This window comes from Microplitis demolitor, chromosome 4 (genome assembly GCF_026212275.2).
Source record: "Microplitis demolitor isolate Queensland-Clemson2020A chromosome 4, iyMicDemo2.1a, whole genome shotgun sequence".
NCBI lineage: Eukaryota > Metazoa > Arthropoda > Insecta > Hymenoptera > Braconidae > Microplitis > Microplitis demolitor.
The window spans coordinates 2,476,425-2,500,874 of NC_068548.1; the positions used below are offsets into that span (position 1 = coordinate 2,476,425).

A 24,450-nucleotide genomic window follows, 5' to 3' on the forward strand; every position below is an offset into this window, starting at 1 on the left:
AATATGTATATTAAAAAAATAACACTACAAGTTAATGATGCGTGATGAATATAGACAAATAAATTATGCTTTATTAAATATATATTTAAGTTTAAATTAAATTTCCTTAAATTGTCTAAAAATAATTATTGCGGCTGGTCATCTTTTTTCTCTGTCACATTTTCATTTTCTGCATCTTTGACATTTGAATCTTGTTCAATATTTTCCTCATCTTGATTCGTTTCCATCGACATTGTGTTCGATGCACTGGCCTCTGGCTCAGCGGACTCTTGTGAATCAGTCGGAACGTCATTAATCTCAACTGCTTCAGCTCTTGACTGCATGATGCGATATATTTCTTGCTCCAATTGCACACACGCTTGCTCTATTTCATAATTTTTCGATACCAACCCGACCCATTGAGACTCAAGAGCCCGTAATTTTTCTCCTCCCTGAGTTTGCATTGACTTCCGCTGCCAATTTATTTCTTGGATATTTTTACGAAGTACTTGAAGTTTTTTCTGGGCTTGGCTTACCATTTGAATTAAAATTTCCAGATGAGCTTTCCACGCTTCACAACCGTAGTCCATTATCAGCTCTAAGTTACAAATTCTGAAATAAATTTTTCTTAGATAATTTATTTGAAAAGATAAGAAATTTTGTCAGATGTCAAGTTCAATATCTCGAAGAAAATTCTAAGGGAAAATAGATTTCTATAAATTCTATACTCCAATAAGTCATTTATACAAAACGGTCCCAGAAATGGAATTTTTAAAATATTTAATCACTACTCAAAATCGGTAAATTTTTTTGAAAAAAAAAAAAATTGACTAGTTGACTGTAAATTTTTCAAATCGATTCGACGAATTCTGACAGACTATAGAGAAATTCTTTAAAAATTCTACCATAGGACAAATAGAAAAATTTCTATGAAATCTACTAGTAAATTTTTTCCTTACCTAGTGGCTTGATGTTCCAATTGCGCGCAACTATTTTCCACACTTTCATTCCAAGCTGTCAAATCATTTAACTTTCCAGGAGGCGGTGGTGGTAACTCATATCTTTTCATACTTAAAACTTCCATAGGTAATCGATTTTGCAGCCGCTCAAATTCGTGTTTCATTACCTCGGTTTCGAAAGCTGTAATATTTAGTGGTGGCAAGTGTTCTAGATAATTTTTTGTTGGTCTATAACGCCTGGTTTCTTCCTCCACCATCGCCAATGCCTTTCGAAATTATAAAGCAAATAAAATTTAAATAATAAAAAAAATTTTAACCTTAAAAAAAGTAAGAAAGAAATAAAAATGTCTTACCGCTTCCCGAATTCCAGGTTCATCGTAACCTTGATCGATGTAAGGTAAAGCATCAACTATAACTTCACCAGCCATTTTTATTAATTTTAGATAAATTTTACTTCTTTTTATGTAATTATTTTGCTTACAAACAATTACAATCAGTACTCAGTAGTTTTAGTTTGTTGAAGATGGTTCTAGATGTCAACATCTATAGTGCTGCCCTGACGAGCATTCGTGGTGGTAAAATAAAATATTGAACGATAAATAGCTGGTAAAATAACCAAATGTCACGGTTTTTACATGAGTGTGAATGTAGGGACGATCGTCCATTTTTAAAATTTTGGAATTTTGAATGAATCCAAAAAATGTAAGCAAAAAAGAAATTTAGACAATTTAAAAATTTGTACGCGCGTTTTTTTAAATTTCATTATTTTAATTAATGAATTTATTTTTTTTAAATTCATCATAGAACAGTAAGCAGACTTTTGAAATTGAAAGAAATTATTTTTGACAGATAAATAATGAAAAAAAAAAATGCACATGTCAAAAATTTCATAAATCATAAATGCAGTTTTTAAAAATATTTTTTTAATATTTATTTTTTTGTTAAAAAAATATAAATTGTCTTGTCTGCTACATTCACACTTGTATTTTTTCAAGTGTGAATGTAGAGCTGACCACTGAAAATTTTTTTATGAGTGTGAATATAGCACACGAGACAATTCATAAATTTTAAATAAATAAATAAATTAAAATAATGAAATTTAAAATTGCGCGTAACATCTTATGTCATATTTTTTTTTAGTTATGTAACAAAATAAAAAACTAAATTACCTAGTTAAAAATAACGTAATTAATAATGAATTCAAAAAATTATTTTGAAAATTCAATTTTTTTAAATAAAGGAGATTACCTGAATTTTGAAAAATTTTGTAAAAATAAAATAACTAAATTGGAATTTACGAAAATACCCAGTCATTATTCTGTCAATGGTCAAATTTACTATGAAGTTTGTTAATAATTGATAAGATTTCATTAATTCAAGTTTTTTTATAACAAAACTAAACGTATTTCAGATAGAAATGAGGTTACAAGGCCTGAAAATTGTCACAGCATCACTGGTACCCAATGACATTCTCAATATACGTTTGCAAGAATTAAACCCGCCATATTTAATAAGGAATATAAACTTTATTATTCCCATCGATGTTAATGCAAGTGAGATTCTTGTGAAAGTAAACGATAATAATAAAGTTAGCATACATGCTCCTATGAAAACTAATTAAGTTTTAATAAACCTCTCATCAATCAATATTAATCACTTCCTTAATTAATCTGAAATTTTTAAATAAATAAAAAATGGATCGAGTCATCAATTCTTAGTTTATTTTCTAAAAAAAAGATATTAAATAATTACAAGTTTGACAACTCTGAGTTTTTATATTTTTTATTTTGCATTGGCTCTCGTGTTCTTAAGATGTTATTTCTGTATGTTGGTGACAGATTATTTCTTGGCTGGTGCTTTTTGAGCTTTTGCTGCCGCAGGTTTTGTGGCCGTAGGTTTCTTTGCTGGCGCTTGGGTTTTTTTCGGTGCTTTAGCTACTTTTGGCTTGGCCGCTTTCGCAGCAAGAATCTGCTTCTTACGACGTTCCAACAAACTTTTGGTCTTAATTACTGGAGATTCTTTCGTCAATTTAACCTAGAGAACAAAGTCAAATTGATTAATAAAAATATTTTAAGTCACTTCAAATTTTTATTAACGCATGCGCGATATCCTGTTTTATCATAACCGTAAAGCGAATCCTGTACGTTTATCAACCGGTGTTCTGTAATAAATAAAAAGGCAACGCAGATTTCTAGATTTTCTACCAGCGTGACATAATGACACTTCTTTAAAGCCATTATTGAATTCCTTTCTGACTTCCGGATCATAAAGAATCGATTATTTAAAAAATTCAAAATTTAAAAGATGTCAATTCTATTAATAAATGTTTGAAAATTATGTCTCAAGCTAGACATTGATAAACTCTAGATTAAAACGCCTACTTCCATGTTAATATAGCACCTGACTGGACCATCGTGGTAAATAAAATTACTAGATGGGGACATTTCTACAGTGCATATTTTTTATAGATTTTACAAAGTGATCATAGATAGTAGATATTGTAAAATGCCATACACTAACATATTTAATCATTTTTAATTAGTTGTTCATATATGAATATATTCCATATTAATTTATAGTTCACCAAATTTTTTATCTAAGCGCAAATTAGCATCGTATTGCTAAATGACTACTGTGGATTCGATTTACAAGTTTGATAAATCAGGATAACCAGATATGTATTGATTAAGTATAGTACGTAGCACGTGGGCTAAACAATTTTTTTAGCACTCGTCTAGGACTCGTACTAAAGCCATTGCGCATGTCGAATATATACTGACTTAGTTCACTAGTTACGCAATGTACTATTTCATTCAATACAACTTTTGATACTTACACCACTTTTCTCAGCGAGAACAGCTTCACGAGCAAGGAGACGTTGTCCAGCAGTTAAAATTGCAACTCTCTTAGTAACCGCTGCGTATGGGTTCAATTTCAACATCGCACGCGTGTTCTTCAATGGGTTCAATTTTTTCACACGACGAATAACCTTCTTTCTATAAATCAAAAAGGAAAATAAAATTATTAAATAAATAAGTAAAAGTTTCATATTAAATACAAAAAAAAATAATTGTTATAAGTCAGAAATGGTTAAAATTAATAATCACTGTAATTCAGCAACACGGACCAATAAAATCATCATGAATAATAAAGATAATTAATTAAAAAATATATAACAGATAAATTGTGATAGTACCTGGGAGCACGTAAAACTTTACGGATTTCTTCAGATTTGAGAATACGAGATAAATCAGTATTAGCCATTTTAGGTGATGGTAAGTTGTAACCCTTCTTGAGTTTAGACTCTTTACGCCATGTACCGTACAAAGCGTCTAATTTTTCAAATGCTGACTTTGTCCAGATGACAAAACGACCTACGTGACCACCTGGTGCAAGTTTCAACAGATTCATCTTGTTGACATTCATCAAATCGACTCCGGGAATGTTGCGGAAGGCTTTACGGATACCCTAGAATATTAAAAAAAAAATTAGTTGATGTAAAATAATTTTCTTGATGATATATTTTTTTTTACCAGGGGTAATTTCAGATATGGTTATTTTAAAATCACTGTAAATCAGCAACACGGACCAATAAATATCATCATGAGAAATTAATGCAGTAATAGTAAATTAAAACAGTACACAGAAAAAAAGAATTTCTTGGCGCAAGAATTTTTTGCTTTGAAATAAAAGCAAAAATTTTTTCAAGACTAGAAAAAATTGTTCTTTTGTCTCAAAACAATTTTTTCCACCGTAAGAAAATTTTCGTTTTCAATTCATAATTCAAAAAAAATTTTGGCGCCAAAGAATCTTTTTTTTGAATAGAATAGAATTTTAAATAAGTACCTTATCTTGTCCATAAACAATCAATGGTCCACGACGTTGGATGCGACGACGGTTACGCATCTTACCTTTACCAGCACGGAAACGTTGCGATTTGTAAACCTAAAAGTAAAAGACAATTTTAAATTAATTATATAAATTAATTAATTCAATTCAATTGATGCGGAAAAAATCTACTATTTAATAAAATTCAAAATTAAATAATAAAAATTGTATTGAAAAATGTTTGGAAATTATGTCTCAAGCTAAACATTAACAAACTCTAGATTAAAACGCCTATTTCCATATTAATATAGCACCTGACTGGACCATCTTGGTAAATAAATTACTAGATGGGGACATTTCTACAGTGCATACTTTTTATGGGTCTTCATAATATTTGGATTAGTTGGAATATGAATTTTATTAAAGTATATTTACTTTTTGGACATCATTCCATGCTTTGATGCGACGCAAAAAAACTACAGCTTGTTTCGTCTTGCTGTACTCTTCAATTTTTTCCGACACAACCAAAGGAAACTCTGGAACTTCTCCGATCATATGTCCTAGAATTTAAATATGAAAAATTATATCTGTTGTAAAGTTTTATAGAAACATAATAAAGTAAAAAATTTGAATATTTAGGTATCAGAAAAAAGCTTTTGTTTTAAAATCAAAGTGATCATAAACACGGACCAAAAGCAATTCATCATTAAGTTAATAAAATTGTGCTAAAAAATTTACGATATTACGAAATTTACAAGTGGGATTAAAATTTTTTTAGTATAAAATTTGAAAATTATATACCTTTTGACATAACTAAAGCAGGGACACCTGATGCAGCGATGGCTGAGACTAAAGCATAACGTCTTTGGTTGACGTTGATATGTCTGTGCCAACGGCGGTAAGTTTTAGTTGGTGCAAACATACGTCCTCCGCGACACATGTTACCAAAAGCTCCCTGACCAGAACGGTGAGTACCACCACCACGTACACGAGGAATACGTGCTACGGCACGTCCTGTACCCCAGGATTCAGCAGATGTTTGATGACCTAGAGAAAAAAACATTTAAATTTTCAAATTAAAATAAAAATCACTAAAAAAAATAGACAATAGATATCTAGTTGCAAAAAAAAATTTAAAAATTGCACTTGTAGTTTTTTTAACTTTCTACATGTGCATTTTTTAAATTTTGTAACAAACTTTTTAAAAAAATTAAAATTAAAAAATTAATTGTCTTCTAACTTCAGAATGCATAGATAATTTAAAATAAATAAATTACCGGCTTCTTTAGAAACAGCATAAGGTTGACGTTTGTTCTTAGCCATTTGCTGGTGAACATCGTTTACCAAATCAACACGAATGGGTGCTTTGAAAACAGCAGGAATTGGAAGAACATCTTTTGTTGGTTCATTTTTGTCACTGTAAACAGTGACAATAGCTCGAGCAGTTGATTTCGACTAGAATAAAAAATTCATTCATTCATTTTTTTTCATAAATTAACCGCCAAAAATTGTACAATTTAAATTCACTCAAATGCGTTATTCAAAAAAAATCACAAGTTCAATGGAAATTTGTTTCTTTTACGATTGCAATTAATTTATTAGATAAGTGAGTAATAAAAATGTTTTCGCAGCATGTAACATTACGAAAACATGGCGTCCAAATTTCATTATCGCGGAAACGAACCTCAAAAAATTACGCCAAGTAAATTTAACATCCAAGTGAAACTTTAACACTTTCATGTTTGTTATATTGTTAGTTAACAATTAAAAAATTAATTTACGGTGAAATAATTAATAAAATTAATTGTACGGAGTAATGAGTAGTTTAAATTAATTAAAATATGTAAGCATACACGTGGTCGGTATCACAATGAATGAGTATTTGGATAAAATGAAATTATTTATTAAGAAACTTGTGAAAAATTTATAGATTTTATTACGCGAGGAATTAATGACAGTTATTAATTGCAATAAATATAATTAACTTACCATAATGTGGCTTTTTCCACCAATTAGATGGTAAAAAATCCACTAACCAAGTGCACTACGCGTACCCGGTCGTAAAAAGAAAGAAAATCTAGAGGGGAACCCAAACCGGATGTTCCATATCACGCGTCACGTGATTTTGTAATTTTGTGCGCATGCTTGAATTCCCGCCATTATTTTAAAACTGGAGAATGTTTTTTAGACAATTAACAATTCTTGGATTTTTTAAAAGTTTTATTAAAAAACAAAGAAACTAAAAATATGCACATGCAGAAATTTAAAAAACTATAGGTGTAACTTTTTGAATATTTTTTTTCTATGATTTATAGTTATTTTGAAAAATTCAAAAATTATTAGACATGTAAATTTGAATTATTGAAATAAATTATAATGGAAAATTTTCTTAGCAGTTAAAATTATTTTGACACATGAAATTTAATAAAAAAATATATAGAAAAAGATCAAGAATTACTGGGAATTTTTAAAAATTATGTTTAGTAATTAATTTGATAGAATAATAAACAGAATATGTGTTGGTACTGAGTTCCCACTTACGATTAATTTTTCTTTCATGAATTTTCCTCATGGAAATTTTCCTAAATGTCAAAATTAATTTGATAATGATAGAAAATTATTTTTTATTTAATTTAAATTAATGACAGACTCAAGATGTCAAATATTTTTAGCGCGTACTATTAAAGATTTGAAAAAAAAATTTAGAAATTCCCGCTCAAGTGCACGACATTTATGACAGCTACACATGAAACTGCAAGTTTGACATTTTGTGCTAATCTTTTTTTTTTGTACTAAAATGATGATTAATAATTAAGTTTAATTATAAATCCGGAATTTCGATATATTTTATATAAATATAAAAATTAATTAAGAATTTTTTTGTTACAAATTCTAATTTTTTTTTAATTTTTTAAAATTTACTTTTTTTAAACTCCTACATGTCATCTTGCGCTACCTGTCGGAAATAAACGATTTTAATACTTCTAAATATATATAAATATATCAGTGTAATATTTACTAATACGGAGCGCTCCGATATTTAACCGGCTTTAAACACAAAAATTGTTTATATCACAGAAAAATAAACGACATATTTTTTTTTTTATTAAAAATAAACTTTCTACAATCTAGTAAAATGATTTAAAATATTTCTAATTATTGTTCTATTTATTTTATTAATTAAACGACATTGTAATCAAATTACAAAAAATTCTTTTAAAATAATTGTAAATTATATTTTCAGGTTAGTCCACTTGTGCACTTTTATTAATTTTTGAATTTGAATGTCACCAATAATGATAAAATAATAATTAATTTTCTTATTGTAGTGTTTATAATAATGGAGTCCAGAACGGAATTCAAAATAAAAAATCCGCCAACTGATGCAATATCAGCGGTTGAATTTGGACCGAATTCAACACAATTTTTATTGGTATCATCATGGGACTCAACAGTTCGGCTTTATGACATTCATGCCAATACAATGCGTTTAAAATACAATCATGATCAACCTGTCCTAGATGTTGCCTTTCAAGTAATTATAAATAATATTTTTTACTAAACATTTTATTTTATTTTATTTACAAATATTAAGTACACAGTAAAAAAATTTGTGAAAATTAATACAAGACTGTGTGTTAAATTAACATTTTACACAAATTTTTATGTTGTTTTACATGATTTGTTTGTGTAAAAAAACTGTTAATATTCTCTGTTACCGACTCTAAAACTTTAACACATTCAGATGTTATCTGTAACACACAAAGTGTTAATTTAACATTTTTTTTTTGTGTTATTTTGATATTTATAAGAATTATAATGATCAAAGTAATAAATTTCTATTTTTTTTATCAGGATGCAGAATTATAATGATCAAAGTAATAAATTTCTATTTTTTATCAGGATGCAGTACACGCGTATAGTGGAGGATTAGGTTGTACACTAAAAATGTACGATATAAATGCAAATGCAGAGACGATAATGGGTTCACATGAAAAGGCGATCAGAAAAATAGAATATTGTTCATCGGTAAATGCAATTTTGACTGGTGGGTGGGATGCTGCCGTTAAATTATGGGACCCAAGAACTCCTACTTGTGTTGGAACTTATTTGCAACCTGATACCGTGCTCGCATTGTCAGTTTGCGGTGATAAATTTGTTGTCGGTACTGCCAAGAGAAAAGTCTGTATTTGGGACCTGAGAAATATGGCCGGAATGTTCCAAAGACGGGAAAGTAGTTTGAAATATCAGACACGATGCATCAAAGGATTTCCTAATGAACAGGTTGGTCTTCATTCATATTTACATTTTTACTATTAAGATCTTTTCAGAAAATTCCCCCCCCCCCTTTTTTTTTTTAAATATTACAATTACAATTCTCATATATTTTCAGGGCTACGTTCTAAGTAGTATCGAAGGTAGAGTGGCAGTAGAATATTTGGACACGACTCCAGAAGCACAGAAGAAAAAATATGCATTCAAATGCCATAGAATAAAAGAAAATGGCATTGAAAATATTTACCCAGTAAACGCTATAAGCTTTCACACGACGTACAACACATTCGCTACGGGTGGTTCCGATGGATATGTTAATATCTGGGACGGATTTAACAAAAAACGTTTATGTCAATTCCATAAATATAACGCTGGTGTCGCAACATTATCGTTCAGTCACGACGGCTCTGTACTGGCTATCGGTGTCTCATTTTTAGATCCTGCTGAAGTTACCCCTGGTGTTCACGACGAAAAAGAAATTTATATTCGTTATGTTAATGACCAGGAGACGAAGCCAAAATGATGGTCTTCATATAAATAATAATAATAATAATAATAATTCATTTAATAATAAAACGATTCTTTTTATAGAAAATATTTCGATTTATTTATTTCCATATAGATATTATATACATAAAATATTTTTGTGCTAACGTAACATAATTTTTTTGTATCATATGTACATCATTAAAAAATAATTTTTGCTATTCAAAAACAATAATAATTAACAATTAGTCGATTTATTTAAATCATTCGATTGCAACATATATATGTACATATACATATATGTAAAATTGACATTTTATAAGCTACTTTTGACAACTATTTGCTAATATATTTTCTCAAGTAATCACGTATTATTTCGTGAGTAGTAAAACTAATGCCAACAGCAACCGGCCCTTTTACCCAATTCATAGTTAGTCCTTTGTAAAATGCCATTAATCCTTCTTCTCTGTTAAAGAAAAATATAAATATTTGTAGCAATCAGCTTGATATATATGATAGTATAATGTGCTACTAGTATGACAATCAAGACCGCAGTTGGTTATTTTTTTTACTAACGCGGTGAAACGGCAGATATATATGTTTAAAATTTATATAAAAATGTGCGGGTCCGGGAAAAAAATTGAGAAGTAAAATATAAAAATCAAGATCATTTTTTATTTTTAACATGGATTATTAGCTTCTACCGCTCATTTATTAATTATGTTATTCTGTAAGGAAAAGTTTGGAAAAATTCGTAAATCTTTTTTGGACTCCTAACTATGCTATAGTTTTTGCCAGTCCCGGAAATCTCTTTTTCAATAAACATTTTCATCAAAATTCGGAGGTCTGCGGGCTGTTTACAGTAGAACATTTGCAAGTTTATGAACACAAATGACCCATTTTCAAGGTATTAGGGTTAACAATAATTAGGAAACTAATAAGAGCAATTAATTATTTTAGAAACTCATTCTAAAACTTTTTCTTTAATTTAAATTTAAATTTTTCAATGAAAATTAATTAGTCCGTCACTTAAACTTCATTTTTTTAATATTGATATTTATGAAAACGCATGAGTAAGAATAAAATATAGATTTAAAATTTCGAAAAGAATCCTGAGGTATGAAATATTTCCTCTATATTTATATATTGATAAAGGAAAAAATTAACAATCTATTGATTAAGATTTTATTTTATACTTACTTATAAATTTTGATAAAAGTAGATATCATGGTATGATAATAAGCTCCTTTGACTGCTGAGGTCTGCATCCGCCTCCTTATTATGTCCAATGGATAGCTGGCAGTTTGTCCAACAAGACCAGCTATTGCTCCACAGCTCAATGAGCCCACAGTCGCGAGTCCAGGATTGAGTTGAATTTTTTCAACTGTTTATCAACAGGCGGACGGATCATTTAACACTTTAACATGTCCGTCATCTCTCTCCTTCATTAATATTAGTATTAATAGCGCGAATCGGTTTAAAACTTTTTAAAGCTTTTCTTTTTTATTACGAAAAAATTATTCATAGAACTATAAATTTTTTTTACATTGCAAATAACTGATTTTTTTTCTTTGCTATAAAATTTGGTTTTGTAAAAATAAATATAAAGAAAAACCTTAAAAATAATCAGGAATCATGTTATGCAAATTAATGTGTTAAAGGGAAAAGCTTAAATTATGAAATAATTTACCTGTCATTAAATTCTTGAGCGTATCGTAAGTAAAAAAACTGAACCCTGCATAAGGAATGACTCCTAGTATTGTCGGAGTAAATCCTCTATAAAATGCCATGAAGCCTTCGTTTCTATAAATTTGTAAAAAAACTTGACGTAGTGTTGAATATTCAGCTTTTTGGGTTACTGCCATACGCGCACGTGCCAAATCCAATGGATAAGTCAAACTTTGAGACGTTACACCAGCTAAGGAGCCAGCTAATAATCTACAGCTTGGCGATCTAAAAATTATTTGAATTTTTCTTCAATTGAGAATCCAGTTTTCAATTTTTTTAAAATACTTATTTTATATAAAAGATAAATAAATAAATACTTAAGTTCTTGAACAACAAAATTTGATTTAACATGAATAATTTTTAAGTTCAAACTATTTGCACACCCCCTACTATTAATTCAAACTCTGATATCTCGATATAGTAAATTCTTTATTTATTTTTTTTGTTTAAATTTTAAAAATACTTACGAGTTATTGCCATTGACATTCAATATGTGTTTCCATTGTTCATGTGCAGCAAACTGTATTGCAGAATAAGGCACAATTCTTACCATAGTTGCACTATTGCCTCGCCATAAGCTTAACAATCCCTCTTTTTTATATGTTTTTATCAAAAAGTCAATAGCCGCACGCTGAGAATACGGCATTTTTGATATTTGAAAATTTATTTTCGTTCGGTCTAATGGCGCAATTGTTGTTTTCGCTAGTGCACCTGCTGCTGCACCAGCTAAGAAGCTCGTTAATATACGTTCGAAATTTGATAAATTTGTAAAGACTTTAAGTTTTTTATCCTTGAAATAAATAAAATAATTAATTATACTTTGATTAGTAGTTGCTGGTAAGATTAGGTAATAATTAGAATAAATCGTTTGGGAAATAGTTAATAATTACGTAGCTTATAACTCACTTAGCAGAATAGTAAGACTATTCAATCACCACTGCTTACCCTATCAAAAAATTCATGTGGAATTGCATGGGAATTCATAAGAATCCATATAGAAAAGTATGGATTTCTGTAGGAATCCATAGGAATTAATAGAATGTGTAAGTTTATATAAATACCCATGTAGATAACCATGGGTATATAGATTCTCATAAAGGAAATCCACATGGGAAACTGTGGATACCTGAATTCCCATACAGGAACTTGGAGATATGGATTTACGCCATGTAGGAATCTAGGCTGGATTCCCATAAGGATTTTTTTGATAGAGTAGACACCAACTTTTTCTAGCAATACAATTGTCTTATTCTCAGCCAATATCAAGTGACTACTCGGCTGCTTAATTTTAAAATACAGTAACTGACAAAAATAAAATTTTTAAACTAAGAATTAAATCTCACAAGTCCACTGAAACTAAAAGTACTAAAAATCGATTTTGAAAAATTTGTACCTTACTGTGTTTTGAAATTGGGCAGCCATACTCCAATATCAACTATTATAGATTTTTTTATAGAATATTTATTTTTATTTCAATTTTTTTATCTACTCATATATTTCTTTATTATCATACTTCTCTGAATAATCATCAGCATAGTCAATTGGCGTTAAATAAATAAATATGCATCGTTCGAAAAAAAACTGTTAGATAATTATACCAACCTGTTTATCAACACTGGTTGAAACATGACTGCTGTCATTGTCATGAGCAACAACATTATTTTCTATACTTGCAGCCATAACTAATGAATAAATAAGTTATAAAAAAACTTGACTTCGATCTACAGCTTGATTGTTCACTCATAATTTATTTATTAATTATCTTGTTATCGCTGTTTTCTCAGCTCGTAATGTTTATCATTTTTAAACAAAAATAATTACAAATATCAGTACTACTCGTGGAAGATAATCTAAAAATTTATAATATAAAAAAAATTACTTTTTTTTTCTTTATCAACTATGTAGTAATTAAATAATTAGCTTACAGTAAAAATAATAAATTTTATCATCAATAACCTTCTTACAACAAAAAGTTAAGATAAAATATTATCTTGTCAGATGCTAATTACGCACCGTAATATATTATGTTCAACAGATTTATAAACAATTGAATATAATAAATAATAAATTTATAAAGTAATAAAATACTCTAGTAATATAAATCTATACTGTAAATTTGAATTAATTATCGCATATGAATACAAGTAATTAACTAGATAATTAATATAAATAAAAAAAAAAAAAAAAACAAATACCTTGAAAATATTTTTACTCTTGTTTTTGACGTTTGCGTTCAATGAATCAGTGATATAATTTTCAAAAGTTTATTTTTACCGACACTTGAGGTTAATCTGTAGCTCTTAATTTTGATTTAACTAAAAAAATTTTTTAAATAAATTAATTGTAGCTCTGTTAATTAAAAACCCTAGATTTTTATATATTTTAGTTATTTAGTATTCCTGAATGATTTTAAAAGACTCCAATCTTTGCCCTTTGACCAGAATTACATTCGGAGACTGACTATATACACGAGAAACGTCAGAAGCTGACGGGCTGTGGTGAAACAAGTTTCACACACGAACACACGCGCACACATACACACGTCAAGTTAAACATGACATTTATGATGTGTGTTAATACATATGTGTGCAAAGTATGCACGTGCGCATGTCGGACACATATGAGATGACGTCGATTTAAATTATATAGAAATCAACAGAAGTTAAATGAAACATTAAGACCAATTAGGAATCAATTATTTTATCAGCATGAAACCATTTGTTTTTATGACACTGAAGTTAGCCATGATACTGAAATTAGCTGTCGTCTAATAATTTTGGATTTCTTAAAAAACGCTAAATTTTTAATTGTCTGTTAACTTCAGGATCACAGTTAGCCGAGGTCTGATATTTTTTTAAAAATGATAAATAATAAAAAAAAATATTTGAAAAAATTGCACCTGTAGTTTTTTTAATTTTCTGCATGTCCATATTTTTAGTTACTTTTTTTTATATTGATTTTTTGAAAATAAAAACGAAAATTGTTAATTTTCTACTATCTTCAGGATCATAAAGTTTAATAAGCGTAAATTTCGCTGACGGCAATTTTTGAATTTTGAATAAATGAATAAAATGTCAGAAGAATGAAACTTCAAAAATGTGTATTTAAATAAATGAAAAAATAGTACGCAGACTTTTTTAAATTTCATTGTTTTAATTAATTTATGTATTTATAAATTGTTGCATGACTGCTACATTCAGACTCATTTTTTTTTCTCAAATAGCCTTGTAGATCTACAGAGATAATTTTCCCATAAACTAATAACTCTTCCTACAGGCTTAAAATTTTGAATTAACTTTAATAGTTATCAGAAATATACACTGACATTAAATTAAACATAAAGCCAATAATATATCATTAACTATTAATGTCTCTTAACTAATTAGTTCATAAAAAGTAAAAAATTGTCTGATGTCTTCTACTTTTAGTATCATAAATATTGAGGGTAGAAATGAAAAGACTAGTATTTATAGAATAACTTTTTTTTTAATCGTTTGATAAAAAAGTAGCGACTAAATTGACTTCGTTTATATGTATGACCATAATTTTATACTGATAGTTAAAAAAAAAAATAAATAAACTGACTTTTTTTATCATTCGCCAATTAATTTTTTTTTTCACTTCAATTTTCACTATGACCGATTCTACCCTATTTCTCATTTAAATTAATCAATTAGTTTCTTTAATGTTTGGGAAATAAATGTTAATTAGAAGATGAAAGACCATCAGATTTTTTTTAAGTCAAGTATATTATTTGTCAGCTTTCTGCTAACTTTATAGTCATGTTTGTAGATATACAGAAGTAAAAATATTGTTTGCAATCAATAGCACGAAAACTGAGTAGAAATTTGAATAACTTTGGAATTAAAAAAAAAAAAAATTACGTTGCTGAAGAGATTTCAACTGTAAAAAATATACTGAAACCATTTCCAAAACGACATTTTTTATAATGTTTCATTTAAATATATTCAGTAGTTCCCGCGTCTCGTGCGAATATAAAAAAACTTGCCACTGACTTTTAAAAAAAATGAGGGGAGGAGGCACTGTCTATAATCCCCTGAGAATTTAAATTCAAAATAACTAAAAAAAATATCCTAGGAAAATTTAAACTACAATGTCTTTTATTCATTCACTTCATGGAAACTTTGGTCTCCATAACCTACTTGATTTTTAAAAAAATTATTTATTTTTTATATTTTGAATTTTCATTGAGCGCCATATGGTAACTAAACAACTGACCTATTCTTTTTTATCGATCCTTCAGGTACCAGATACCAGGTACCAGGTCTTATCAGCTGCATCATAGATATCAGTTGTCATATTTCATATTGTTAAATAAATTTGACATCGAGTACAGTTGCAGTAAAAGAACTGATTAGAATTTCTAAGTTAACTCGAAGACAAAAAAACTCGTTAGACGTCAAAAAAATAACAAATATAAAAAACATAACCTACAAGTAATTTGATAATATTTACTGACAGTGAACTTGGTGTCAAAAATAATTTTTTAAATTCATAAATATGGTAGGCAAATTACTACTAATTTACAAAACAAAATGTATAGATTTATTTATTAATACATATTAATTTTTACAGGCGAGATATTTTCGAGAAGAAGATATTGACGGTAAGATCAAACAATTTATACAACATTCAATATATTCTCATTTTTAAATGTAATCTTAACGGGTCAGCTCTTCCGTTATGAGCATTTTGCTTACAGGAAACTATTCAAATTATAGGATGTAACTGTAATGCAAGCGAGACAGTGTGATTGTAGCAGACAAATTTAAAATTATAAATAACTAGAGTAAATAATTAAAAAAATAATATTTATAAAAAATGTACTTGTTAATTTCAAAATTTTTGAAATGTGCATTTTTTTTTAATTTTGTTTTATTACTTATTTAGTCTATTTATTAATAATTTTAAATTTACCTGATGTCTGCTACATTCAAACTCATAAGCGAGACACTAAAAAACACGAGAGTACTGAAGGGTTAAACAAAATTATATTGTACAATTCAATTGCGAAGCAATGAGATGTGTTTCAATTAAATTTATTGCAAAGTAACACGAATTTACGTTCAGTAGCATAAGTTAATGTGGTATCACTGGTTAGTCTTCGCTAATTCTTCGCATATATATTCTTCGTTCGCGAAGATTCTACTCGCGTTAATATTCTTCACTATTTAAATTTTAAATCGAACGCGCGGTCACTAACGTATTAATTATTAAGTAAAACAGGTAATGAATGAAGCAGTTTAATTATTTATAAATTAACTTTTAGAATTCAGAGAATGTTTCTATCTTTTTGCTCAAGATGGGCAAATAAAACGTCTGGAAGAATTAACAATAATCATGAGATCTCTTGGACTTAGTCCTACTATTGCTGAATTAAACAAATATATGAAAGATAAAAGTAAGTACGATCATTTGTTTTTTTAAAAATCTATTAATGAATAATTGGACATCAAATTTCAATGTAAGTAACGCGAGTTGATGTCTCCGGACAAAATATCCTTACGAAAATATAGATACTACCAAAACATAAATTTTTGATAATAATTAACTATAAATAACAGATGGAAGAATGTCATTCGCTGATTTTTTGGAAGTAATGCACTTGCAAACAAGAGTTGAAGACCTGCCTAAAGAAGTTAATGATGCTTTTAAAGCCGCAGATCATTCGAGAAGTGGTTTAATACCAGCGCGACAATTAGCACACATGCTATTAAATTGGGGTGAAAAACTGTCTAATAAAGAAGGTAAATTAATGCAATTAATTATTAATATTATTCACTAATTATTAACAAATAAATGGGTCACTTTGACTTGATTAATTTTATCAAGCTTTGTTTTTTTAACTTATGTGATACTTTGACATAAAGAATTTGTATTAAGTATAATGCTCGATGTCACTAGATGTATAAGATGCTATTCAAATTTTGAAACAATAACTTTTCTTATAGTTGAACAAATTTTTCGAGAGGCAAATGTATCTTTAAATGGACATATAAACTATGAAGATTTTGTTAAGATAGCATGTGCTCCAGTTCCTGATTATTATTAATCACTTTGATAAAAAGAAATATTTTATTTGTGTAAATGGAAACTTTGTTTAAGTTTTTCTCTTAAACAAACGAAAATTTTTAACAAATACAAACAGTTTGCTAGACTATATATAGTCTGATTAAAAGAAACGATTCAAAACAATTCAATTTTACTACTATTCAGATACATTCAACATTGAGTGAATCGTTTTATTTAATCAAGGTAAGCTAATGCATCGAGCCTCGTTTTTTTGTTGCGTTTATAGTTATTGTTTAAGAGAAAATCTTAGACACGCATAATAACCGACTTTATTTAATATTAAAAATGAAAATAAATTTTATAATATAATACGTTAAACAACGATCAAATTTTATTGATAATTGTAATTTAATTGCATAATCATACATTCGTACCTTTGTAAAAATAAACAGTATTCAATGTTGAAGTTTTTATAACTGAATAAAAAACAAATTTCGTTAAAAACAATAATTCTTTTCATTGTTTTGTACCTAAAGTTAAGAACCTGTAAGAAAAAGTGATGCGTTTTGGAAATAATAGTGGATCGGTTGAACAATCAATAACTCAATTGTGAATATTTGTTACTATTTTTATTATTATCATTATTTAAATATTTTAGATCTATTTGGCAACAGTTTTCAACTTAATATTTTAATATATACAAAAAGAAACTTAATAATTTTCGCCATAAATCTGCGCAACATTTCAACCTTTTATAGCTGCTTCAGTTGGCGGTGATCCGGAAAGTATGATCGCAGTGCTAATGGCAGTCGTTAAAAAGAAAATACACAGCAGCACACGATCACTAACAAGAGCTATTTGTTTCCACTCTAGTTCTGTTTGTTCTCGGTGATCTTGTTCATTCAGTCGTCGCTCGTTTTTTTCAATAGTTGAGTGAACTTTGCGTAAAATTTGTGACCAATACCACTCAATATTTTCTTCTCTTATAGAATCTTAAATAAAAAAAAATCATAAAGACATTTTTATTAATACTTTTTCTGAATTCATACTATTAATATTTAATTGAGTATCAAGTTAATGGACTTCGACTATATATGAAATTTATTGAAGCTTATAAACAACTGGAATGTTTGTTTTTTACCTAAACTAGGACTGCTATCATGACTGTTATTAAATTTCGGTGATTGTCGTCCATCTGTTGGATAATGTAGTGGACATGTATTCTGTCTTAATGTAAATTCTGTAGAATCTTCATATTCATTTAAATGTGAAGTATTCTGATTCTGTATCAGAGGAACCTGGAATGGATTTTTATAGATTATATTTTTTTGAATTCCATACTTTAAAATATGAGAAATTTATTAATGCAGTTTTCAAACCTCAGAAAATTTAAGAAAAACTAATCTAGCTAATTTTTCAAGAATAACTGATTTAATTAGTGGTGATACTTTTGAGCCGCGTACACCACGGTGATGAAAGTTCAATGTTACAACGGCTAATCCACTTGCGAATGACACTAAGCAAATACTCACTCCATAGTAAAGACCTGAAGAGTTTAAATAAATACAAAAGACCCATAGTAATTGCAGAGTAATTTTAAATTGAAATAATAGCTAATGGCTCACTTATTAAAGGAGTTTTTTCAGTGGGCGGAAGTGTCTCTCTAATGGTCATAAGGAAAACAGTCATTGATAAAAGTGCTGATATTCCTAAAGTCACTTTTTCACCCGACTCAGAGGGTACGTAAAATACTAAAAGAGCTAAACAAAAAAAAAAAGATTTAGTTTTAGATTCAAAATGCTAGAGAAAAAATTTCTTCGGATTATAAATGATCGTATCTAATTACGTTACCGATTCCATTTATTAATATGCATGGTAAAATGAGATTGAACACATAAAACATGGGACGTCGTCTTAAACGTATTTCGTAAGTGATATCGGGATATGGTTCGGGGCAACATGAATAAAATTCTTCATTTCTTTGAGCTGTGAAGTTTACAAGATCGAATTCTCCATTTGCTTGATAATTACTAATGTCACCTTGTTCGCTTTGACTTTCTAACTCTACCTACGAAAAAAATTTATTATTGATGATAATATTCTTCAATTTCATAACATTAAATTGTAATTTCATAATTATTTCTTCTTTATAGAACCGAGGAGTATTCGATCCATCAAAGTCATAGGAATCACAAAAAACTGTCCGTGATCTTTCTAAGACTTTATTGCGATTCGATAGCTTTCATTTTTTTTCGAGAACGAATAACAAAATGAATATAAAAACCTGATAGCCATCATAAGTCCACGATGCCCATTTTAAAACACATTTCTGCTCGTCAAATGGAAAAAATTCAACATCAATATTGCAACTACTTCGGAATATTCCATGACTTAACCATACAACTTGCCCCGTAGAACTTACAATTACATTTGTATTTATTACTGCAGAACTATATTGGGGATCCGCGCTGCAATCAATATAAAAGTATAAATTAATCAGTCAATTATTGAATATAAAAATTGATGGATTCAAATAACTAACTTATTATAAAGTATAGTATCAGGTCTCCAAACTCGATTATAAGGAACACGGATTACTTGGATCCCAGCAAAATCGGAAGCATTCCACCGCAAATGATAATCGGTCCAAGTTTGAGTTACCCAGCAGTTTGTTGTTAAAATTTGATTCTTCTCGTCCTAAAAATCATTCTAATAAAATGTGAAACATTTTCAGAAATATGTGTTCATAATGACTGTACTCTATCGTTCAGCCTAGAGATGTAGGATTTTAATTATAACAGTAATAATCTTTATCTTACCACATCAATAATATGATGAAGTGAAAGCCCAAAAATAACTACTAATGGTTGTGTTGAATTTTTCGCCGGTCTGACACCAGCATCGTAATTATCTAGGAGATGTTTTGTGAGTCTATGTTCATGTTCGTCGCAAGAAACTGTAAAAAAATATATAACATAAATTACACATATTTTTTTGATAGAAAGCATTGAAGAATATAAGGGATGAAAACTAAAAAATAAGAAAACTATTTAGAAAATGATTGGAAATATATATATATATATATATATATATATATATATATATATATATATATATATATATATAAAATAGATTAGATGAGAATTACAATCATATCCGTTTTTAAGACACCTGTCGATATTACATATATATAACATCGAATATGTTCTCGACATACTTTAAATTGAAAGAAAAATTTTGATAAAAAAAAAATCGTGTTTTCCTTTTTTTTTGCGGGAGAAAACATTAAATTCCACAATTACCGTTTCGTGACGTTTGAGTGAATCTGTTCATAACTGTTAAATTGGCTAACTCAATTGACGGGCATTGGCGACAGAATAAAAAAAAACGAACGGGATTGGGCAAAAAAAGGGTGAAAATTGAGAAAACAAAAAATAAATAAAAATAGTATTGGCTGATGTGAGCAAATTTTTTATTGCCGCTAACTATCGACAATTTTTTCCATTATAAAAGGCCTTTATGTACCATCTAGTTATACCTCGTGTCTCGAGCGCTGGAATATGCAAATTGGTGAATTTACGTCGGCCGCAAGATTGTACGGTCACAAAATTTGCGGACAGTTATACTAACACGTTAGTGAAGGAACAGATGTGTTTATATTGGCATCCACTAGATTGGAAGAAGTTCTAAAGGAATTTAAACTATGAATCAATACTTTTTCATTATTTACTTTTAATGTTCTATAATGGAAGTCTTATAAGAAAACTTAGACCCTAGTCTCTTGATTCCTTCCAGCCGCAAAAAACCTCAATTTTTGTGAAAAACATTTAATTTATATTACAATTTATTGTGAAAATTTATTTAACAATAAATATAATACATGAGGTAACTATATTTATGTTCATCCTTTACTTCTGGGACTTTTTCAGTATATAAATAAATAATATTTTAAATTTATAAATAAAATCCTAGGAACTTTTCACAAACGATAATTCAAAATCGATAAGTAAAATCTCCGATGATTAAAATTTGGATGTCTGCGCCTCTAAACCACTTATGCATAGAAAGAGACCGTAAGATGAGAAATTCAGAAGAAGTTTTCTGAAGAACTTGAGATATATCTGAATCCTTCACATTTACGCTCTGAAACTATTTGGTTATTCAAGGACTTGTGAATCTTTCAACCAAAGTTTAACATCAGTTCCGTCTTACTTTATATCTTTTTGTCCTATACATGAATTCTTTGTTACTTGAGTTGTTATAATTGGATCTTTAAATTTATTGAATCTTTTATGCTAAATGAAATAAAAATTCAAAAAAAGTCTATTCAATTAAATCAATTCAAATTTAAAAATTATAATTTCTGTTTAATTTAAATAGTGGTCGTATATACGCATCATGGATTGATTCCATTTGAAAAAATATAATCTCATTATAAATTCTCTCTAGAGACTTTAGCCGAAAATTTTCGAGCATCACATATATAAAGTATGCTTTTAATTAAATTTATTAAATCCTCGTATTATTATTATTATTTACGAATGCATGAATAGTAAAAGTACGAACAAAAGGCATTATGAATACTAATTTAAATTATTCGCGCATAAATATATATTTATTATCTTTGTATATAAATATATGGGAAAACGGCTCACAATCAGTTAATTTTCAAATTGTTGTGGTTTACTTCTAAAATGACTACTGAATATTACAAATTAACTTTTAATTTATTTAAAATTTTCATTTAATTGCGAGAAAAATTTTAACAGTCTCCATTTACTAGACAAGAGAAAAAAGTACAAACCCGCAAGATAATTTTTTTTTCAGCAATTGATAGAATTTACAAAAAAGAGCTTCGATTAAATTATGAGATCAATCAGTCCAATATTTTTAATACATTCAGAAAAAAATGAAGAAAATGTCACCTTATATTAGAATTTATGAAAAATTTTTACTTTTAACACAAATTTGTGTTACTTTTTTTACACAACGACGTATGTTAAAATAACATGTAACAAAGTGTAAACCAGTCGTTTTACACACGATATATATATAGATTTTGACGAATCCTTTTTTACTGTGCAGTGAATCGCATGGAAAAAAGTAAGCAAAAATTACCATGGGGAAAGTAACCCGAAACGACCAATGGGATCCGATAGCTTTTACTTTTACATCATAAATTAAAAATTACTAAAGGTCTGTATACACACAGAAATTTTTAGCAAAAATTACCCAAAAAGTATGATACTGTGAGGTCATGTGGTAAATATCTAAATTTTTCCTATACACATTGTAAAATATACTCGATAGCATTTAAATAAAGTGCAATTTCTACTAACATAGTAAAAATTCAATTACTGGTTGACTGTCTTTATAGTACCAAATTTTATGGGTAATTTTTACTATTTTTATAGTTTCGCGTTACTTTCCACATAAATTGTATTCAAATTTAAAAATCTGTTTTTTTCCGTAGCGGTGATTTCATACTAAATGACCGTTTTTTTCTTTTTAGAATCACTGTCCAGTCATTTCTGACCAAAGCTTATAAAATATGAAAAAATAATAGTAAAATCACCGTAAATCAGTGACCTACGGTAATTAATGGCGCGAGTGTTCGCGGTAAATAATTATGTGTATATTTGAAAATACTAAAGGACATTTTAGTCCCAAATTAAAAAAATTTCTATGCTCAAAAAATAATGCGATGCTATAAATAAATACTATTTATAAAATATTTATTTTAACTTACCATAAATGATAAAAAATATCCGTATAACAAAATAATAAATAAATTGTTTGATCCATGCCATTTTGTTTAAAATTTAAAAACAGATCAAACTAAATAATTTTGTAACCATGGATCGGGAATCACAAACGTTACTAGTAGAGTTCAATCATCTACTCATCTCCCGCTTCATTCATCACCTCACTGATCCACCAATGTGTCATAAATTGCGCACGCGCGAAAAATTTTCGCATATTTACATAGAAAGAAACATTCGCATGTAACTGTATGATGTTGGTATTTTTTTTTTTTTTCGTAAAATACTTAAAGTTTGCGTTGTTTCTTATGAAGCTGATAACCAGCGAATATCTGAAAAAATGGAATTAAATTCACCAGAGAATGATTTTATTTCCCAGTAGGAATAAATATTGTGTTTGAATAGTCAAATAATTTGAATTTATTTTAAATTAAATTCAACGAAAAAAATACATTGATTTTTTATCTGCATTTAGATTATAGTGAATCACTAATTTAATAAATTTTGAATTTAAGATGCTTGAGCTCGTGCCAACATTGATATTTTCTGAGCTTTTAGAATAACTTCTGGACATCGCCGACGTCGAACTAAACGACAATCTTGAAAAAAGCCTTCATTTCTTGGAAAACCATGAGAGCCATCACTATATGTAACAAGTCCTATGAAAAAAAAGGATTTTAAGAGGATATGAACTCAAATACATAAAATTAATACCCCATTTCACCCACTCCTCACCCAGTTTTACCCCTCCCTCCTCTAATTACTTTTAAATCATACTTTTGTTTACCTAAGCCCCAAATTCTTCCACCGCGAAATTCACCTTCGAATTTCATGCCATCAGAGCGCCAAAATACCCCATGACCATGAAACCAACCTTGCATGAACTCTCCTTCATACCTGAAATCATTAAAGTGAATTCCCCAGGGTGAGTCTACTGGCAAATTTTGTCTCTGATTCCCAAATAAATTTAATAATCAACTTTTGTTTAAAATAATTTACAAACTTACTTAGCACCGTCAGGAAAAACAAGAACACCGAGTCCCGAGCACAATCCATTCTGGAATCCTCCATCGTATCGAGTTCTATCGGACAATATCAGAGTACCCGCACCGTGCTTTAGTCCCCGTGCATTCCAATCACCGTAATATTTTGATCCGTCTTCGTATTGGTAACCTCCTGTTTTTACTACCCCTTCAATAAACAAACAAATTTTTTAGTTGCAATGAAAAAAACATCAAACCGTAATTTATAATTTTAAAAAACGATCATTTAATTGGGCAGTAATTAATTTTAACAAAAAAAACTTAAATTTAAATTTAAATTACGATTGTACCTTGAGCCATTGCGATTACCAACTAACTGCAGTAACGCGCTAACATAATTAAAGTAACTTAATTATT

General features: G+C 28.6%; 7 protein-coding genes, 1 long non-coding RNA gene and 1 other non-coding gene across 9 annotated transcripts; 3 read left to right on the plus strand and 6 right to left on the minus strand.

The window, feature by feature from the left end:
• Positions 1–49: 49 nt before the first annotated feature.
• LOC103570275 (pre-mRNA-splicing factor SPF27) lies at positions 50–1,467 on the minus strand. Its single transcript, XM_008547969.3, has 3 exons — positions 1,292–1,467; positions 939–1,204; positions 50–591 (listed from the first exon to the last, which is right to left on the minus strand). The coding sequence occupies exons 1-3, from the start codon at positions 1,364–1,366 to the stop codon at positions 126–128; spliced, it is 807 nt and encodes a 268-aa protein (XP_008546191.1). The 5' UTR covers positions 1,367–1,467; the 3' UTR covers positions 50–125.
• Positions 1,468–1,553: 86 nt separating this feature from the next.
• LOC106693612 (uncharacterized) lies at positions 1,554–2,863 on the plus strand. Its single transcript, XR_008403600.1, has 2 exons — positions 1,554–1,640; positions 2,350–2,863. It is a non-coding gene; the product is annotated as an uncharacterized LOC106693612 (long non-coding RNA).
• On the minus strand, positions 2,638–6,865 carry LOC103570272 (60S ribosomal protein L4). Its single transcript, XM_008547964.2, has 8 exons — positions 6,756–6,865; positions 6,044–6,221; positions 5,568–5,813; positions 5,202–5,326; positions 4,785–4,883; positions 4,135–4,406; positions 3,775–3,934; positions 2,638–2,972 (listed from the first exon to the last, which is right to left on the minus strand). The coding sequence occupies exons 1-8, from the start codon at positions 6,756–6,758 to the stop codon at positions 2,778–2,780; spliced, it is 1,278 nt and encodes a 425-aa protein (XP_008546186.1). The 5' UTR covers positions 6,759–6,865; the 3' UTR covers positions 2,638–2,777.
• Positions 4,014–4,083, minus strand: LOC128667705 (small nucleolar RNA U18). The gene has a single exon (XR_008403655.1). It is a non-coding gene; the product is annotated as a small nucleolar RNA U18 (small nucleolar RNA).
• An 893-nt stretch (positions 6,866–7,758) lies between the features above and the next one.
• On the plus strand, positions 7,759–9,644 carry LOC103570270 (mitotic checkpoint protein BUB3). The gene is made up of 4 exons (XM_008547963.3): positions 7,759–8,010; positions 8,096–8,301; positions 8,670–9,050; positions 9,160–9,644. Exons 2-4 carry the CDS (start codon positions 8,107–8,109, stop codon positions 9,562–9,564), a joined length of 981 nt encoding a protein of 326 aa, XP_008546185.1. The 5' UTR covers positions 7,759–8,010; positions 8,096–8,106; the 3' UTR covers positions 9,565–9,644.
• Positions 9,645–9,696: 52 nt separating this feature from the next.
• Positions 9,697–13,761, minus strand: LOC103570269 (mitochondrial coenzyme A transporter SLC25A42). The gene is made up of 6 exons (XM_008547962.2): positions 13,451–13,761; positions 12,858–13,105; positions 11,723–12,045; positions 11,218–11,480; positions 10,728–10,911; positions 9,697–9,993 (listed from the first exon to the last, which is right to left on the minus strand). The coding sequence occupies exons 2-6, from the start codon at positions 12,933–12,935 to the stop codon at positions 9,864–9,866; spliced, it is 978 nt and encodes a 325-aa protein (XP_008546184.1). The 5' UTR covers positions 12,936–13,105; positions 13,451–13,761; the 3' UTR covers positions 9,697–9,863.
• A 1,738-nt stretch (positions 13,762–15,499) lies between these two features.
• LOC103570268 (calmodulin-like protein 4) lies at positions 15,500–17,769 on the plus strand. The gene is made up of 5 exons (XM_008547961.3): positions 15,500–15,779; positions 15,852–15,882; positions 16,546–16,677; positions 16,841–17,023; positions 17,228–17,769. Exons 1-5 carry the CDS (start codon positions 15,777–15,779, stop codon positions 17,326–17,328), a joined length of 450 nt encoding a protein of 149 aa, XP_008546183.1. The 5' UTR covers positions 15,500–15,776; the 3' UTR covers positions 17,329–17,769.
• Positions 17,770–17,966: 197 nt separating this feature from the next.
• LOC103570342 (neuronal acetylcholine receptor subunit alpha-7) lies at positions 17,967–23,132 on the minus strand. The gene is made up of 9 exons (XM_008548052.2): positions 23,038–23,132; positions 20,108–20,244; positions 19,831–19,985; positions 19,573–19,756; positions 19,140–19,356; positions 18,914–19,048; positions 18,668–18,834; positions 18,430–18,586; positions 17,967–18,280 (listed from the first exon to the last, which is right to left on the minus strand). Exons 1-9 carry the CDS (start codon positions 23,096–23,098, stop codon positions 18,033–18,035), a joined length of 1,461 nt encoding a protein of 486 aa, XP_008546274.2. The 5' UTR covers positions 23,099–23,132; the 3' UTR covers positions 17,967–18,032.
• Positions 23,133–23,522: 390 nt separating this feature from the next.
• On the minus strand, positions 23,523–24,393 carry LOC103570341 (MORN repeat-containing protein 4 homolog). Its single transcript, XM_053738622.1, has 4 exons — positions 24,384–24,393; positions 24,058–24,241; positions 23,838–23,947; positions 23,523–23,709 (listed from the first exon to the last, which is right to left on the minus strand). The coding sequence occupies exons 1-4, from the start codon at positions 24,391–24,393 to the stop codon at positions 23,561–23,563; spliced, it is 453 nt and encodes a 150-aa protein (XP_053594597.1). The 3' UTR covers positions 23,523–23,560.
• Between the last annotated feature and the right edge of the window lie 57 nt (positions 24,394–24,450).

What these genes read in the sequence shown, in the direction of transcription:
- LOC103570275 (XM_008547969.3), bottom strand. Translation starts at nt 1,366, where the DNA reads ATGGCTGGTGAAGTTATAGTTGATGCTTTACCTTACATCGATCAAGGT. An exon ending in AACCTGGAATTCGGGAAGCG is followed by an intron (nt 1,205 to 1,291) that starts GTAAGACATTTT and finishes TAATTTCGAAAG; the next exon opens with GCATTGGCGATGGTGGAGGA. An exon ending in TTGGAACATCAAGCCACTAG is followed by an intron (nt 592 to 938) that starts GTAAGGAAAAAA and finishes AATTTATTTCAG; the next exon opens with AATTTGTAACTTAGAGCTGA.
- LOC103570272 (XM_008547964.2), bottom strand. An exon ending in TTGTTTATGGACAAGATAAG is followed by an intron (nt 4,407 to 4,784) that starts GTACTTATTTAA and finishes TTAATATTCTAG; the next exon opens with GGTATCCGTAAAGCCTTCCG. An exon ending in TTCTCGCTGAGAAAAGTGGT is followed by an intron (nt 2,973 to 3,774) that starts GTAAGTATCAAA and finishes TTTGTTCTCTAG; the next exon opens with GTTAAATTGACGAAAGAATC.
- LOC103570270 (XM_008547963.3), top strand. Translation starts at nt 8,107, where the DNA reads ATGGAGTCCAGAACGGAATTCAAAATAAAAAATCCGCCAACTGATGCA. An exon ending in TCCTAGATGTTGCCTTTCAA is followed by an intron (nt 8,302 to 8,669) that starts GTAATTATAAAT and finishes ATTTTTTATCAG; the next exon opens with GATGCAGTACACGCGTATAG. An exon ending in AAGGATTTCCTAATGAACAG is followed by an intron (nt 9,051 to 9,159) that starts GTTGGTCTTCAT and finishes ATATATTTTCAG; the next exon opens with GGCTACGTTCTAAGTAGTAT.
- LOC103570269 (XM_008547962.2), bottom strand. Translation starts at nt 12,935, where the DNA reads ATGGCTGCAAGTATAGAAAATAATGTTGTTGCTCATGACAATGACAGC. An exon ending in AATGTCAATGGCAATAACTC is followed by an intron (nt 11,481 to 11,722) that starts GTAAGTATTTTT and finishes AATAATTTTTAG; the next exon opens with ATCGCCAAGCTGTAGATTAT. An exon ending in GCTCAAGAATTTAATGACAG is followed by an intron (nt 10,912 to 11,217) that starts GTAAATTATTTC and finishes GTTGATAAACAG; the next exon opens with TTGAAAAAATTCAACTCAAT.
- LOC103570268 (XM_008547961.3), top strand. An exon ending in TCGAGAAGAAGATATTGACG is followed by an intron (nt 15,883 to 16,545) that starts GTAAGATCAAAC and finishes ATTAACTTTTAG; the next exon opens with AATTCAGAGAATGTTTCTAT. An exon ending in AAAACTGTCTAATAAAGAAG is followed by an intron (nt 17,024 to 17,227) that starts GTAAATTAATGC and finishes CTTTTCTTATAG; the next exon opens with TTGAACAAATTTTTCGAGAG.
- LOC103570342 (XM_008548052.2), bottom strand. Translation starts at nt 23,098, where the DNA reads ATGGCATGGATCAAACAATTTATTTATTATTTTGTTATACGGATATTT. An exon ending in GATATTTTTTATCATTTATG is followed by an intron (nt 20,245 to 23,037) that starts GTAAGTTAAAAT and finishes ATTTTTTTACAG; the next exon opens with TTTCTTGCGACGAACATGAA. An exon ending in TGATAGCAGTCCTAGTTTAG is followed by an intron (nt 18,281 to 18,429) that starts GTAAAAAACAAA and finishes TTTTTATTTAAG; the next exon opens with ATTCTATAAGAGAAGAAAAT.
- LOC103570341 (XM_053738622.1), bottom strand. An exon ending in GTTTTTCCTGACGGTGCTAA is followed by an intron (nt 23,948 to 24,057) that starts GTAAGTTTGTAA and finishes TAATGATTTCAG; the next exon opens with GTATGAAGGAGAGTTCATGC. An exon ending in TGGAAGAATTTGGGGCTTAG is followed by an intron (nt 23,710 to 23,837) that starts GTAAACAAAAGT and finishes TTTTTTTCATAG; the next exon opens with GACTTGTTACATATAGTGAT.